Source organism: Panthera pardus, unplaced genomic scaffold, assembly GCF_024362965.1.
Source record: "Panthera pardus isolate Hobbes unplaced genomic scaffold, ASM2436296v1 HiC_scaffold_7, whole genome shotgun sequence".
NCBI lineage: Eukaryota > Metazoa > Chordata > Mammalia > Carnivora > Felidae > Panthera > Panthera pardus.
Window position 1 is genome coordinate 43,801,614 of NW_026527002.1, and position 15,292 is coordinate 43,816,905.

At 43.4% G+C, this 15,292-nt stretch overlaps 1 protein-coding gene across 3 annotated transcripts in view; it reads left to right on the forward strand.

Annotated features, from left to right (window-relative positions):
- The window catches only part of MATN2 (matrilin 2), a 136,091-nt gene that overhangs the window by 90,068 nt on the left and 30,731 nt on the right, over nt 1-15,292 (forward strand). For all 3 annotated transcript variants that reach the window (XM_019468040.2, XM_053896595.1, XM_019468038.2), the window contains 2 exons: nt 6,474-6,596; nt 13,483-13,605. In XM_019468040.2, the coding sequence (XP_019323585.2) occupies nt 6,474-6,596; nt 13,483-13,605 (246 nt within the window). The remainder of the gene's footprint in view (nt 1-6,473; nt 6,597-13,482; nt 13,606-15,292) is intronic.

Genomic DNA, 15,292 nt, shown 5'->3' on the forward strand with positions numbered 1-15,292 from the left:
ACTCAGAATCAAGACAGTCATCCTGTTAGTAATTAATGAGGCATCACATCAGCTTCCAGCCAAGTCGGCCTGGCTGCTGCTGTGGTGTTGAGAGGTTTTTTTAAAAAATTTTTTCCACTTCTCGTAAACTTGCAAAAAAAATGAAATAAAACAAAAGATACTCAGTTCCTTAAATTTCATCTCTATTTTTAACCAAAAGTATATTTGAAGGCTAACCCAATTAGTAAGTGTAATTATTGTCTGAAAATGTAGACTGTCAATGTAATATACCAAACGTGATTAATTTATGATTAAACCAAAGTATATATAATAGAGCCTTATGTTCCTGAACAAAGAGTATGATTTAAAATACGTAAGTATTCAAAAAGCACCACTTAAAAAAATTTTTTTTTAATGTTTATTTATTTTTGAGAGAGGGTGAGCAGAGGAGGGGCAGAGAGAGAGGGAGACACAGAATCCAAAGCAGGCTCCAGGCCCTGAGCTGTCAGCACAGAGCCCGACGCGGGGCTCAAACTCACGGCCCGTGAGATCATGACCTGAGCCGAAGTCAGACGCTTAACTGACTGAGACACCCAGGCGCCCCCAAAAAGCACCACTTTTTATATCAATTCTTTCCCCTAAAGCAACCTATCCAAGTCTATCTGAATATTCTGTAGAGGGGAGAAGAGTGGAAATATGCAGGTATGGTAACTTTGCAAAATATTGCCAAGACTTTTTTTCACTGTGGGAAAATAGACGTAATATAAAATTTACCACTGTAACCATTTTAAAGTGTACAGTTCAGTGACATTAAGAACATTCGTGTTGTTATGCAACCATCACTGCCATCACTGTCAGAATTTCCTTCTTCTTTAAGGCTGAATAATATTCCATTGTATGTATACATCACATTTTGTTTACCCATTCATCTGTCAGTAGACACGTGGGTGGTTTCCACCTTTTGGCCCTAGTGAGTAATGATGCTATGAACATGAACGTACAAGTATCTGTTCGAATCCCTGCTTCCAAATTGCTAGATCATATTATGGCAAGACTTTTTAAGGTCTGATCTGAAACCACTACTACTGAGCCAGGCACGAGAACATTCTCAGATGTTCAGGGTCTTTTCCTGAGAAAGATAGAAGACTTCAGTCCACTGGACAGGGATTCATGTCTTTGGTATCAAGGAGACTGCGGGTTTCAAGTCTAATGCTTAATCATCTAATACCTGTTCTAGTGAGTAAAGGTAATTGTAGACATTTATAACATATAATAGCATGTTGCTATTTATTATTTACTGACTTTGAGATCATTATAGTCATTATTTTTTAGACTCCATTGATAACTTGATTGGCATTTCCATCCTTTTTCAAGTAGGAATGCTTTGCATAGAGGAAAGTACTACATGAATATTTATACTTGCTTTAAAAGTGAAACCTGGAGGAAGGAAATAATTTTATACTGAATCCAAGGCATAAAATATAGAATGTATAGAATTTAGGTTCCATAACCAACTTATGGTTAACCTACTGTAATATGCTACTTAGTTTTGTGAGATGAATTTTTGTACATGAATCAAAGATTCTCGATTGGAGGGGACCTGAAAGTTCAAACTAGTTCTAGCCCAACCACCCATCTCACAATATTCCCATCATGCTATCATCCATCCTGCACTTAAATACTCCTACTGACAGGACACTCACTACACCCCATGCAGTGCATTCCATTTTGTGCAGCTCTGACTCTTAGAAAGTGGTTCATTAAACTGAGCTGAGAATGACTTCCTTGTACTTTGAAACTAAGAACAAATTAGGCTTCTTGTATTTTCTTGGTCATTAGGACTAAGTCATATCAGAATAACTTTATTTCGCTTAGTAGACTAGCTAGGCCTGGAAAACGTGGTAGGGACTATCTGCACTTTCACAGACATTGGACCGATTTGCTGATGAAGGCCCTATGCCTCATAGACCAGATGGAGGAACGTGTGCTGGATGAAAGAATAATTAATTGTTTGCATCTATAACTGGCTGAATGTCTGTACCCAGAAGATGTTAATTGCTGAGCTGAGATCCTCATGGAGGGAGGTTTTTCAAGCAGCCTGCCAAAAGAAGCCTGAAGAACTATATAAGAGCTGTCTTATATCCTTAGTGATCCCTTGTTCGTTCCTAGTGGGCGGTGTTTACATCTAAACCCTCCAAAACACTCCATTGAGAGTAGTACTGATAATTGAGGCACCTGGGTGGCTCAGTCAGTTGAGCATCCGACTTAAGCTCAGGTCATAATCTCACAGTTCATGAGTTCAAGCTCTGCATTGGGCTCGCTACTGTCAGCATAGAGCCCACTTCAGATCCTCTGTACCGTGCCCCCATCTTCTCTGCTCCTCCCCCACTCACACACGCTCTCTCTCTTTGTGTCTCTGTCTCTCTCTCTCAAAAATGAATAAATATTTATAGGTAAAGAAGAGTGGTACTGATAACCGTTTATTCATTCAACAAATATTTGTCAAGCACCTACTATGTGCCAGATGCCATTGGAGACACTAAGCATGCAATGCTAAGTAAAACGAACCAAAAGACTTCTGTTTTTTGGGGCAATAGCTTACATTCTGTTGGAGCAGAGTAGATGAGAATACAGGGCTCACGAGAAAGTGGAATCTGAACAAACACTTGAAAGAGGTGAGGGAAGGAGGAGACTTTTGAAGCAGGGGACATACAACACCAGTGCAAAGGCCCTGAGGCAAGAACTGTGAGACTTGGCAATGATGAGGGACAATAAGGAAGTCCATATGACTAGAACAGAGTGAGACATAGTAATGTAGTATGGTCCACAGAGCATACAGCCTGTCCTGTCTATAGTCATAGGTTTGCTCCCCCAAATTCCAGTGATACCTGTGAGCTCATGGCCACTTCCCTATACTGAAATCCTAAAATGGCTTTGTTTGTTGGCTGTATTTTATGTTTGGGTGTAGACATAAGAAGCTATACACGTTGTCCCCAGCAATTTTCCCTGATTATTTTCTTCTCCATTACTGGGCACTTCCCACACTGTTCTTTTTTCTATTTTTTAATGCTATTTTCCATGGCAACTAGTTTCACAATTATGAATGTACATACTTGTTTTTAATACCTTTCCTGACTACAAAAGTAACATATACTTACTGTAGAAAACTAGATCATATAGAAATGAAGTTGTATAAAATGAAATGATCTGTCATCACCCAGAGATAACCATTGTTAATACTGACTTGCTACATTTCCCTCCAGACTTTTTATGCATATGAATATATTTTTATAGAGTTGAGATCATACAGTATAACATTAAATCATGAGTATTTTCACATGTCATTTTAAACTTTATCAAAAACATTTTAATGTCTTCATGATAATCTATCATACGTATGTATCACAAAGTGTTCAATAATTTTTTTGGCTACTCTGATTGTATTGTGATAAATGTTCTCATATGTAAGTCTTTGCATTTTCTGATCATTTTCTTAGGAACAAAACACAAAAGGAAACTTACTGAGTCAAAGTCTGTTAACAGTTTTAAGGCTTTTGATGTATATTGAAAGTTATTTCCAAAAAGTTTTACCAATGTATACTCTACTGTAAGCATTTTGAGGAGGCGATTGAAAAAATTTTTGCTAACTTAAGAGAAAATTTTTTCTCACTGCTCTTTTTATTATCATGTCTAATTACCTTTCTTCATAAAATTAGGTAGTAATATATAGAGATAATTGACAAATACATGTTTTTTGGTGTTATGTGATTGATGAATAGTCTGTTCTAATTAAAATTAACTGAAAAAGGATTAGATCATATGAATAAAGGTCTCTGTTTATTAAAGAAATTGAACTTGTTCTTATAAACCTTCCCACAAAGAAAACACCAGGACTAGTTGGCTTAACTGGTGAATATAGGATGAAGAGCTAATATCAATACATAAATTCTTCCAGAAAACTGAAGAGGGAACATTTTTCAACTTATTCTATGAAGCCAGTGTTACCGTGATACAAAACCCAGGAAAATACATTACAAGAAAAGAAAACTACACATAAGTATCCCTCATAAAATTCGTGTAAAAGTTGTTTAAATACTTTTAGCAATCAAATCCCACAATATGTAAAAAGGATAATGCATCATGACCAAGAAAGATTTATCCCAGGAATTCAGAGTTGATTTAACATTCAAAACGTGATCAATGTAACTCACAATATTAACATACTAAAGAGCAGAAACCATAAAATCCAACTCAAAAGATAAAGAGCATTGGACAAGACCTGACATTCAATTTTGATTAAAAAAATTTTTTTAATCTTTATTTATTTTTGAGAGAGAGAGAGAGAGTGGGGGAGGAACAGAGAGAGAGGGAGACACAGAATCCAAAGCAGGCTCCAGGCTCTGAGCTGTCTGCACAGAGCGCCATGCAGGGCTCGAACTCACGAACTGCAAGATCATGACCTGAGCTGAAGTCGGACACTTAACCGATTGAGCCACCTAGGCACCCCTCAATTATGATTTTTTAAAGAAAAAAAAAACCTTTCTGCAAATTAGGAATGATAAGAACTGCCTCCATCTGATGAGGTGCATCAGTGGAGAAATCATCAGGCAACACCATACTCAATGATGAAAGACTGAATGCTTTCCTTATAGGATCAGAAACAAAACAGGATGCCCACTTTCACCACCTCCTTTTAGTATTGTACTATAGGTTCTAGCCATTGTATTAGGGGTAAAAAAAAGAAGGGCGGGGGGAGAAATGAAATCTAGGTTGGAAAGGAAGAATTAAAGCATATTTATTAACAGACAACAGGGTCATCTATGTAGAAAATTCAGTGGAGTCTACAAAAAGGGGCTATTAAGTGAGTTTAGCAAAATTGCAGGATACAAGGTCTATATACAAAAAACAACTATTTTTTACATTTTTTCAATGGAGAATCAAAAATTAAGATAAAAAAACCATTTACCATAGCATCAAAAATATGTACTACCTATGGACAAATTTGACAAAAGATGTGAAAGACTTATACTACAAAAACTACAAAACATTGCTAAGGGAAATGAAAGAAGACTTAAATAAATAGATATATCACATTCATGGATCAGAAGGCTTAATACTGTTAAGCTGTCTGTCCTTTCCAAATCTATACATCAAAGCAATATCTATCATGATCCTAGTATGCTTTTTTGCAGAAACTGACAAGCTGATTCTAAAATATGTGTGAAACGCAAAGGATTAAAACAGTTAAATGGATTTTGAAAAAGATGCCCAAAGTTGGAGGACTTAAACTACTTGATTTTAAAAACTACGTGTTTTTCCTTTTAAGGATATTGTGCGCCTTTCTCTTAATCATTTTGTTTCCTCTGTTACAGGCTAGGAAATTCTTCATTATTAAAATTCTTCATTATTAAAATGATATCCATAGGTCACATATTCTGTAATATAGTAAAATCCTCATCAAAACAAAAATATTTCTTTTATGACCCCATCAGCTGCTAATTATTTCAGGCAGTTTTAAACAGTGTGTTTAATTCCATTATAGCAAAATAATCAGACCCTTCAATAGAAGTCTCTTTCCCTATCTAAAAATACTCATATAAGTAAAATCCCATTATAAAAAATTCTATGTAACCTTTCTTTTCTCTTGGTGTTTTGATTTAAATTAATGTGTACCTAGAGATCACAATCTCTGACTGTGCAACCTTGAGAAAATCTAAGTGCAAATGAGTCCCGTGATGTAACGAGGACAGTACTTTACAATGAGGATATCTCTGTCATTTATTCCTTCTTTTTCCCAGGATCTGACTTTGTGTCCTATTGTTTGGCTCAGTGTCTGAGGGGTTTAAGTGGTCTGGAGTTCGACTTGGGGAAGATTTCCATTGTTTTCATTGCATAAATTCCATAAAACTTTGAGCTAAGCTCTCTCTTCCCAGCTTGCGAGACAACAAACAACACTCAACCACGCTTTTATTTTAGTGGCTTTTTTTTTCAACGTTTTTTGTTTTTTGTTTTTTTTTTATTTATTTTTGGGACAGAGAGAGACAGAGCATGAACGGGGGAGGGTCAGAGAGAGAGGGAGACACAGAATCGGAAACAGGCTCCAGGCTCCAGGCTCCGAGCCATCAGCCCAGAGCCCGACGCGGGGCTCGAACTCACGGACCGCGAGATCGTGACCCGGCTGAAGTCGGACGCTCAACCGACTGCGCCACCCAGGCGCCCCTATTTTAGTGGCTTTTAACGTGAACCCAGACAAGGAAAGCATCTTCACAGATTCACTTGCTGCATAAACATTTTGTAACATGTTGAGAAAGTTCTCTCTGGGAGGCCATATCCCTAAACATGGAGATAGCTTCACTGAGAGATCCCTTCATAGCAGGACTGTTTGAGGTTACAGGAATTTATTATTTAGGGAAAATTAAGAATGAAATCCCCTTGGTTTTTCTCTGTGATATTTATTATTTTGTTCACCATTCTTACGATTTTTCTCTTTCCAGAGATAGACTACTGTGCCTCACCTAATCATGGATGCCAGCACGAGTGTGTTAACACAGTTCACTCCTATTCCTGCCGCTGCCTAAAAGGTTTTATCCTGAATCCAGATAAGAAAACCTGCAGAAGTAAGTTGCACTGGCTGTAGAAGGGCTTGTTCTGATAAATGCTCTGCTAATTTTCCTTTTCCTTGCAAAACTTCAGCAAGTATACGTGTACTCAGCATTTGTGCTCACTGATACTATTCTGCCCTTTATTTTACCTTTTGTCACTCCCAGTTCTGTGATGGAGATGATTTTTAGAGATTGACTAGACTGAGTCTGCCTATGGGATCCACTGAGCAAAGTTGAGGCCCAAACCGAAGCCCTAACCTACATGAAATGAGGGCGCACACCCTCCCTCCTCCTTAGCCCCACAGCATGTATTTGGGACCTTGTGAAAGAAAAGCCTGGGCCCGGAGACAGGAGGTAAAAGGGATTCGTTTCTTCCGGTCTTACCAGATGAGACACTTCCTGGCTGCTAAGAGGGGAAAATTGCTGCTCTATCCTCTTTGACATAAAGGAAGGAAAAAAACAGGACTCTGGGGTATTTCCGCAGCGTTCGAGAGGTACATGGCGTCAGCAGGATGAAATTAATGATGTGCTGAGTGACTCAAATGCCTGTCGGCTGGCACATCAAGGGGGATCTAGAGCATGAGCCCCAAATGAGATCTCTTTACACTAGACTGTCCCTGAGAAACCACTAGAATGGGAAGTCCACAAGGACAAAGATTCTCCTGTTTTTCTCACTCTTGAATCCTCAACACCTCAAGGGTTTGGCACATGAAAGTGCGACACAAGACGAATGAATGATTGAACGAGTGAGTAAATGGATCTCTCTGAGATTTATCATCCTGGAGAAATTGCACCTCTTATTTGAATTGCTCAATCTTGTTAGAAAGATGGCCCTTTTGGGGCGCCTGGGTGACTCCGTTGGTTAAGTGTCTGACTTCGGCTCAGGTCACGATCTCGTGGTTCATGAGTTCGAGCCCCACATCGGGCTGTCTGCTGTCAGCACAGAGCCCACTTTGGATCCTCTGTCCCCCTCTGTCTCTGCTCCCCGCCCCCACCCCCACCATCTCGTGTGCTCTCTCTCTCTTTCAAAAATAAATGAACATTAAAAAATAATTAAGGAAGATGGCCCTTTTAAGCCATACAGGTTGTGAACTTTTTAAAAGTATTTCCATAGTCAGTCCACACTTATGTACACTGAATTGTTTGTGTTCTTCTGGCAGTGGTGTTTGTAGAACTTTCTGGAGCCTCCATTTAGGGGTGTATTTTCTTATGCGCTTCTTCACCACCTCTTCTTGGTGATATGTATGGCAGTGCTCTGCCTCAAAGCAGGACTGAATTTTCGAAAGTTTGACCATGTGTTTCTTTTGAAAAAGCACTGTGGGCTATGTCACTGAGTCCAGACAAGCCACATTCTGCTCCCAGCACGTGTGGACTTACCAACTCACTCTAACAAGTGTTTGACCTTGGATGGTGGTAGATGGTTGTAGACACCACGTTTCGAAACTGGTGCCTTACAAAAGGTAATCCCTGCTGCCTAGCCTCGATGCAAACCCTGGAACCATTTGAGCATGAAATGGGAATTTTAACCGATGGCACCATTCAACACACGAAAACAATGAAGTGGAATATTTTTCATTAGACCACACATGCATAACTATGGTGGAAAACCAACTTTTCTGGACTGGCCACGCCTCTCTGTGCTATTTACACCTTCTTCTAGGTCTAAGTGTGTTAGTGGCTGACTACACCCAGGGAAAATCAGTCGCAGGTGGACTCGTTTGTGGACCGAAAGCTCTTATGTGGGGAAAAATTAGATACGGTTCAACTCAGACACACACATTGTGGAGGAAAAGGGGAACAAGTTAGGCATGTGGCCATCAGGGCAGGGAATATGCTTGAAAGTCTTCATCTCTTACCAGTCATCTAGGATTCCCTCGACCTCTGCCTCACATCCTGCCAGGAGAGGCACATGCACTAAGAGAAGGGTCCAAGGTGGTACATGCATGCATTGTTATCAAGAGGGGAGGGAAGTGGGGAACAGAAGGGCCAGTGGAGAGGCAGTGACCATTGGGAGCAGTTTGACCACCACAGACGGACCTGTTCGTGGGTCGTGGCCCTCTCCACAGTCCCCAGTGCTCCTTCATATATGTTGAGTGATTATAGCTCCATTTCCTCTTTAGCCAGGTGCCCTACTTTTTCATCCAAGAAAAATGGAATTTGTGTCTAAAACCCGATGTCCTCATCAGCCCTTCTCCCAACATCCTGCCTCATCGTTACATTTTCCATTGTCTGCTGCAAACCCAGCCCTGGGCTCCTGAGGTCAGCCTCCTAGAGCTGCCCCTGACTTCATGTTTGCACTCAGTCGATTATGGCAGACAGCTGTTCACGGCAACGAGCACTCACTGTCTCTCTAGAGCATTACATGGAAGAGGGAAGCAAGAAATTAGATTTAAATCTGGAGTTTGTTATTAGGAGTTTGAGGATCTCAAGAGCATTACAGATCTCAAGCTCAGGGTACAGCCATTTACGTTTAATAGACAGTTGATGGATGTGGGCTATTTTCAAATCTAATAAGACATCTATTTTTCAGAGGAATTTGACGTTATCCAATTAAGGTGGAAAACACAGTTCAAGGCAGAATTCTACTGAAGAAAAGTCTCTCGGCCGGGATTTATTCTTCCTCCTCATCTGGGCACAATTTCTTTCTCTGGAAAGTAGTGTCATTGATTTAAGGCATAAATTATTAAGGCGGTGGTGCAAAGCACAGAAGCCAGGACTGGCCTGGCTGTCGAGGGGGGGCCCGAGGGTGGAATCATATGTGGGTGTGAGCCGGGGAGCTGGGCTCCAGGATTGCTCATGCTGGGCACCATAGCTGGTGTTCCCTGGAGCTGGAGGCATCACACTCTGAAGAGACAGGATGGAGATGGGAGGGCTGGTCTTAGCAGTGTCACTCATACTGGCTGTGTGGCCTTGAACAGGCTGCTTTTCTTCTCTGGACCTGGGTTTGCTAAACCAAAGGAACACGACGTCCCGCTTTAACGTTTTGTAGCCTAACCAATTTTTCTGAGACCTGCTAACTGTGCCACTCCATTGGCATTATAATTTACTGTCCAGGGTCACTAATCTTACATATTTTGATGTCTTACCTTCTCAGTGAAGTCTCCAGCTTTTTACGAGTTGGCACGCATAAGCTCTGTTTAAATTGTGTTGTCGGAGGGGCAGTTGGGTGGCTCAGTCAGCTAAGCCTCCAACTTCGGCTCAGATCATAATTTCACAATTCATGGGTTTGAGCCCCACATCAGACTCTCTGCTGTCAGACCTCTGTCTCTCTCTCTCTCTCTGCCCCTACCCCATGATTCTCTCCCTCTCTCTCAAAATAAATAAATAAACTTAAGAAAAATAAAATACAATTTGTTGTCTGACCGTTCTGCCAACTGGCCTCTCATGGGGCTCACTGGACACTCTGGGCTTCACCAGATAAAGCTACCTGCAAGCCTGTCCCATATGTAGTACCATACATCTAGCGAGGAGACCAGAACAGACACGGGGCACATTGTAGGTACTCTGTAAATACTAATTAAGTAACACACGCATAAAGAAATGTAACTCAAGCGTGTAAAGAAAGCAGAGATCTGCAGTTACTTTGCCATAAGTAACCATTTGGAGTCAGTGTTGAATTGCTGTTTGCCAGATAGCTGAGCGAGAACATCTTTAAGAATCCAAATGTTTTTGGGGCGCCTGGGTGGCTTGGTCGGTTAAGCATCCGACTTCGGCTCAGGTCATGATCTCGCGGTTCCTGAGTTCAAGCCCCGCGTCGGGCTCTGTGCTGACAGCTCAGAGCCTGGAGCCTGTTTCAGATTCTGTGTCTCCCTCTCTCTCTGCCCCTCCCCTGTTCATGCTCTGTCTCTCTCTGTCTCAAAAATAAATAAACGTTAAAAAAAAAATTAAAAAAAAAAAAAGATTCTAAATGTTTTTCAGTTTAGGTATTTTGTAATATAAATCTTTCTTAAAGACAATGCTGGCTTTTAAAAAATTGTGAGAAAATATATATAATATAAAAATGGCCATTCTGACCATTTTTAAAAAATGCTTATTTATTTAGTTTTGAGAGTGTGAGTGCCAGTGGGGGAGGGGCAGAGAGAAAGGGAGAGAGAACCCCAAGGAGGCTCCATGCCGTCAGCACAGAGCCCAGAGTGGGGTTCCATCTCATGAACCGTGAGATCAGGACCTGAGCCGAAATCAAGAGCTGGTTGCCTAACCGACTGAGCCACCCAGGCACCTCTGACTATTCTAATACACTTCAGTGGCATTAAGTACATTCACATTCTCTTTTTTGTTTGTTTGTTTAATGTGTATTTATTTTTGACAGAGAGAGAGAGAGAGAGAGAGAGACAGAGCATGAGTGGGGGAGGGGCAGAGAGAGAGGGAGACACAGAATCCGAAGCAGGCTCCAGGCCCTGAGCTGTCAGCACAGAGCCCGACCCGGGGCTTGAACTCACTGACCGTGAGATCATGACCTGGGCTGAAGTCGGACGCTCAACCAACTGAGCCACGCAGGCGCCCCAGTACATTCACATTCTTATTCAACCATCATTCTTATACAACCATCATCCCCTTAAACTCCAGAACTTTTGGATCTCCCCAAACTCAAACTCTGTACCCATGAAACGACAACTCCCCGTTCCTGTCTCCCCCCCAGCTCTTGGCAACCACCATTCTATTTTCTGTCTCTCTAAATTTGCCTGTTCTAGTTACCTCATATAAGCGGAATCATACAATATTTGTCCTTTTGTGTCTGACTTATTGCACTTAACATAATGTCTTCAGGCCTCCTCCATGATGTAGCGTATGTCAGAATTTCCTTCCTTTTTAAGGCTGAATTCAAGTCCCTGCTTTTGATTCTTTTCGGTAAATAGCCAGAGGTGGAATTGCTGGATCATACGGTAATTCTGTATTTAATTTTTTGAGGAAACTCCGTACTGTTTTACATAGTGGCTGAATGCTGCCTTTTTATTTTTATTTTTTTTTTTTCTTCAACTTTTTTTTTTTTTTTTTTTTTGGGACAGAGAGAGACAGAGCATGAACGGGGGAGGGGCAGAGAGAGAGGGAGACACAGAATCGGAAACAGGCTCCAGGCTCCGAGCCATCAGCCCAGAGCCCGACGCGGGGCTCGAACTCACGGACCGTGAGATCGTGACCTGGCTGAAGTCGGACGCTTAACCGACTGCGCCACCCAGGCGCCCCTGAATGCTGCCTTTTTAAAACTGTGTTTACTGAAAGTAACTTCACCCCTCTCTAAGGTGTTAACAAAAGGATTCCTGCAGACCCTCCCCTATGTGGCTCCAGACTGTAGCACCCTTTGTACCCTGTCTCTCTGTCTCTGTCTCTCTCTCTCTTTTTGTTTTGTCTGTTGGTATGTGGCCAGTGTTCTATTGACAGGCCCCTTTTCCTTCACTGAAGCCCCTAGTTTTGTGGCATTGTATTCTGTTCCACACAGGTAAGGTTGTTGACGAGTTCGGGGCTGATGAACTGAAACCACACACAGCTAACGATTTCCTGGCCCCCCTCATGCGGAAGGCATGAGTTACAGAAAGTTCCCAGGGGGTCGATGACCGTGGTGGTGGCATCTCTTCTCCCAGGCCATTCCCTGTGTGTGGTGAGAGTTCTCTCCGTGTGCTCAGTCTGTATCCACTTCTGCTCAAACTCCGTGCACGTGGCAAGTTCCATCCGCCGGTCGCCTGGGAGGGCACATGACGGACCCTTGAAGGGATGATCGCCAGGCTGGCTGAGATCAGTCACGATTCATGGCTGTGGGGTCAGGGCGCTAGTCCCAAGAAGACAGGGTAACGGTTGTTGGCAAGGCAACCCACAGGGTCTGCCACGTCCCTGCAAGAAAGAACAACGCAGTTAAACAGATCCGGCTCAGCCACAAGAGGGACGATCTCCTGCAGCACCAGTCTCCTAAAGGCCCCCCACAAGCTCATTTTATTTCCTTTTACAGTTCTCCATCTCCCCCATAACCTGCTCTTTGGGGGGGGGGGTCTTGTGGTTTTAGCATTTTCTACCAGCAAATGAAATGCTAATTGGCTCCTGCTTATGATGACGCTCCCACCTGCTGGCAGAAACACAGCCCGGACGGGGGTGAATGTCGCCATAGGACGCAACTGCAGCAATCTGGGGGGCATCAGATGTGTCTTCAGCTGCTTGATATGGAGGCTGTCATGATCTCACCCCGAGCGAGGCTGAGCATTTGGACCCTTCTTTTTTTTTTTTAAATTTTTTTTTCAACGTTTTTTATTTATTTTTGGGACAGAGAGAGACAGAGCATGAACGGGGGAGGGGCAGAGAGAGAGGGAGACACAGAATCGGAAACAGGCTCCAGGCTCCGAGCCATCAGCCCAGAGCCTGACGCGGGGCTCGAACTCACGGACCGCAAGATCGTGACCTGGCTGAAGTCGGACGCTTAACCGACTGCGCCACCCAGGCGCCCCTGGACCCTTCTTAATGTAACTGCCGTGTCCTGCCTCTCCTAGAGAGTTAGATATCTTACACCATCAGGTTTTGTTTACTCTGCCTTGCTCTGTTCCATGTCATTGTCAGATATCACTGAAGACAGCGGTTCCCTACATGCTTTGAGCCCTAGTGATGAGGTTAACTCGAAGGAAAGCCCAACTGGATTTTCCCAGCTTTTCCATCTTTCTCGGGAAGCGATGGGCTGGGATTTGGGGTCCTCAACCCATTTCACCAGCTCTTGGCCATCATAGGGGAAGAAGACCCATGCTGGAGAATCTAGACTTCTGATCCCAGGTTCTCCTTCCAGCCAGCTCCCTGAGAGCAGGAGCTCTCTTCTCCATCCAATAGAACACCTTATTTACTGAATATTTGCTGCAAGGGGCTAACCCCACAGCCCTGGGGGAGGTCCAGAGCCTGCAGGAGGTCTGCCCTTTCTCTCTCTCCTCAGGAATCAACTATTGTGCACTGAACAAACCGGGCTGTGAGCATGAATGCATCAACACGGAGGAAGGCTACTCCTGCCGCTGCCGTCGGGGCTACAGCCTGGACCCCAACGGCAAGACTTGCAGCCGTGAGTGTGCCGTGGCGGGGGTTCCAACGGGAGGGTGCGGTTCACACGCAGGCTCACTTCTGAAGCTGCTGGGTTTCCTGTGAGCCTGACGGTCCAACAGGCTTCGCCTTCCTGGCCTCAGTTTCATCATCCATAAAATGGGACTGTTCATGCCACCTACCTCATAGGTTTGTTTATGGGAATTAAAAGAATCAATACATATAAAACACTTAGAAAAGTGCTGCTACGGGGCACCTGGGTGGCTCAGTCGGTGAAGCATCCAGCTTTGGCTCCGGTCATGATCTCGTGGCCCATGAGTTTGAGCCCCGCGTTGGGCTCTGTGCTGACCGCTCAGAGCGTGGAGCCTGCTTCTGTGTCTCCCCCTCTCTCTGCCCCCTCCTCGCTCATGCTCTCTCTCTGTCTCTCAAAATAAATAAATGTTAAAAAATTTAAAAAAAGAAATAAAAAAAGAAAAGTGCTGCTGAATATTAATAAGCATTCAGTGAATATTAGGTAATGTTATTATTCACTGTTGAGAGCGCTGATTAAGTCAGACCCACCGGAATCTAAATCCAAGCTCTACTACATACTAGATGTATGGCCCTGGGCAGTTATTTAACTTTGCCAAGCTTTGATTTTCCCATCTGTTTTATTTATGTATTCATGTATTTATTTATATATTTAATACCATGTTTTTTTAATGCTTATTTATTTTGAGAGAGAGCGCTAGTGCAGGGGAAGGGCAGAGAGAGAGGGAGAGGGAGAGAATTCCAAGTAGGTTCTGCATATCAGTGCAGAGCCCAATTTGGGGCTCAAACTCATGAACCGCGAGTTCGTGACCTGAGCTGAAACCAAGAGTCGGATGCTTAACTAACTGAGCCACCCAGGCGCCCCGATCTGCGGGGGTTTTTAAGGGGAATAGTCAGGACCGATTTAGGCTCTTAGCCTGTGCCTGGGCCAAGGAAAGCACAATGAAAGATAACCGTTCATTATTCCCATGGAGCCTGGGAGAGTGACCAGAGAGGCTCCGGGCTGGGACAAGAGGCCAAAAGAGACAGACTTCAGAAAGTACATGGGCTACCACACGGCTGATCTGAGGGCGGAGCTGGGAAATATGGGACTTTTTGTTAAGCCTTTCTTAACTGTCTTGTGTAAGAGGCACAACAAACCCCCATTCGGTGATGTAAACGCATGGAAACTTGCAGGCTTTGCCAGCTGGCGGCTTCTGTCCTGTTTTATGAGGCACAGTCTCCACTGGTCCAGGCCAGTGGGGGCGGGGGCACACAAGCACTGCGGTCGATGCCTGGGACCCTGGTCTGCTGGGAGAGGGGCTCTGTGACATGGCCAGCGCAGAAGGGGCCCTTTGTGTGTGTGGCTTTCCACACGGCAGGCTTCACATCTGCTCCAGCTTTGGGGACAGAGATAGATTGTGAATGAGAACAGTGCAGCTGTTCAGCATTTGGACCTCAAACTGCCAGAAGGGGAAGTTTCACAGATGAAGTATTAGGGGCAGAGCAGTCCTCAGGAAAACTGGTTCCCCTTCAGTCGTTAGGGGGAACAAAGTACCTTGATTAGGCTTTCTAAGGACTGATCCCAGAGGTCAACTTTTGAACTAGAAAGTTGGCACTGCTATGCATTTGCCTCTGGAAGTCTCTGAGGTCTTATGAGAAGTGAGTGGGGAGCCGGAAGTCTTCCATTTGACAAGGAC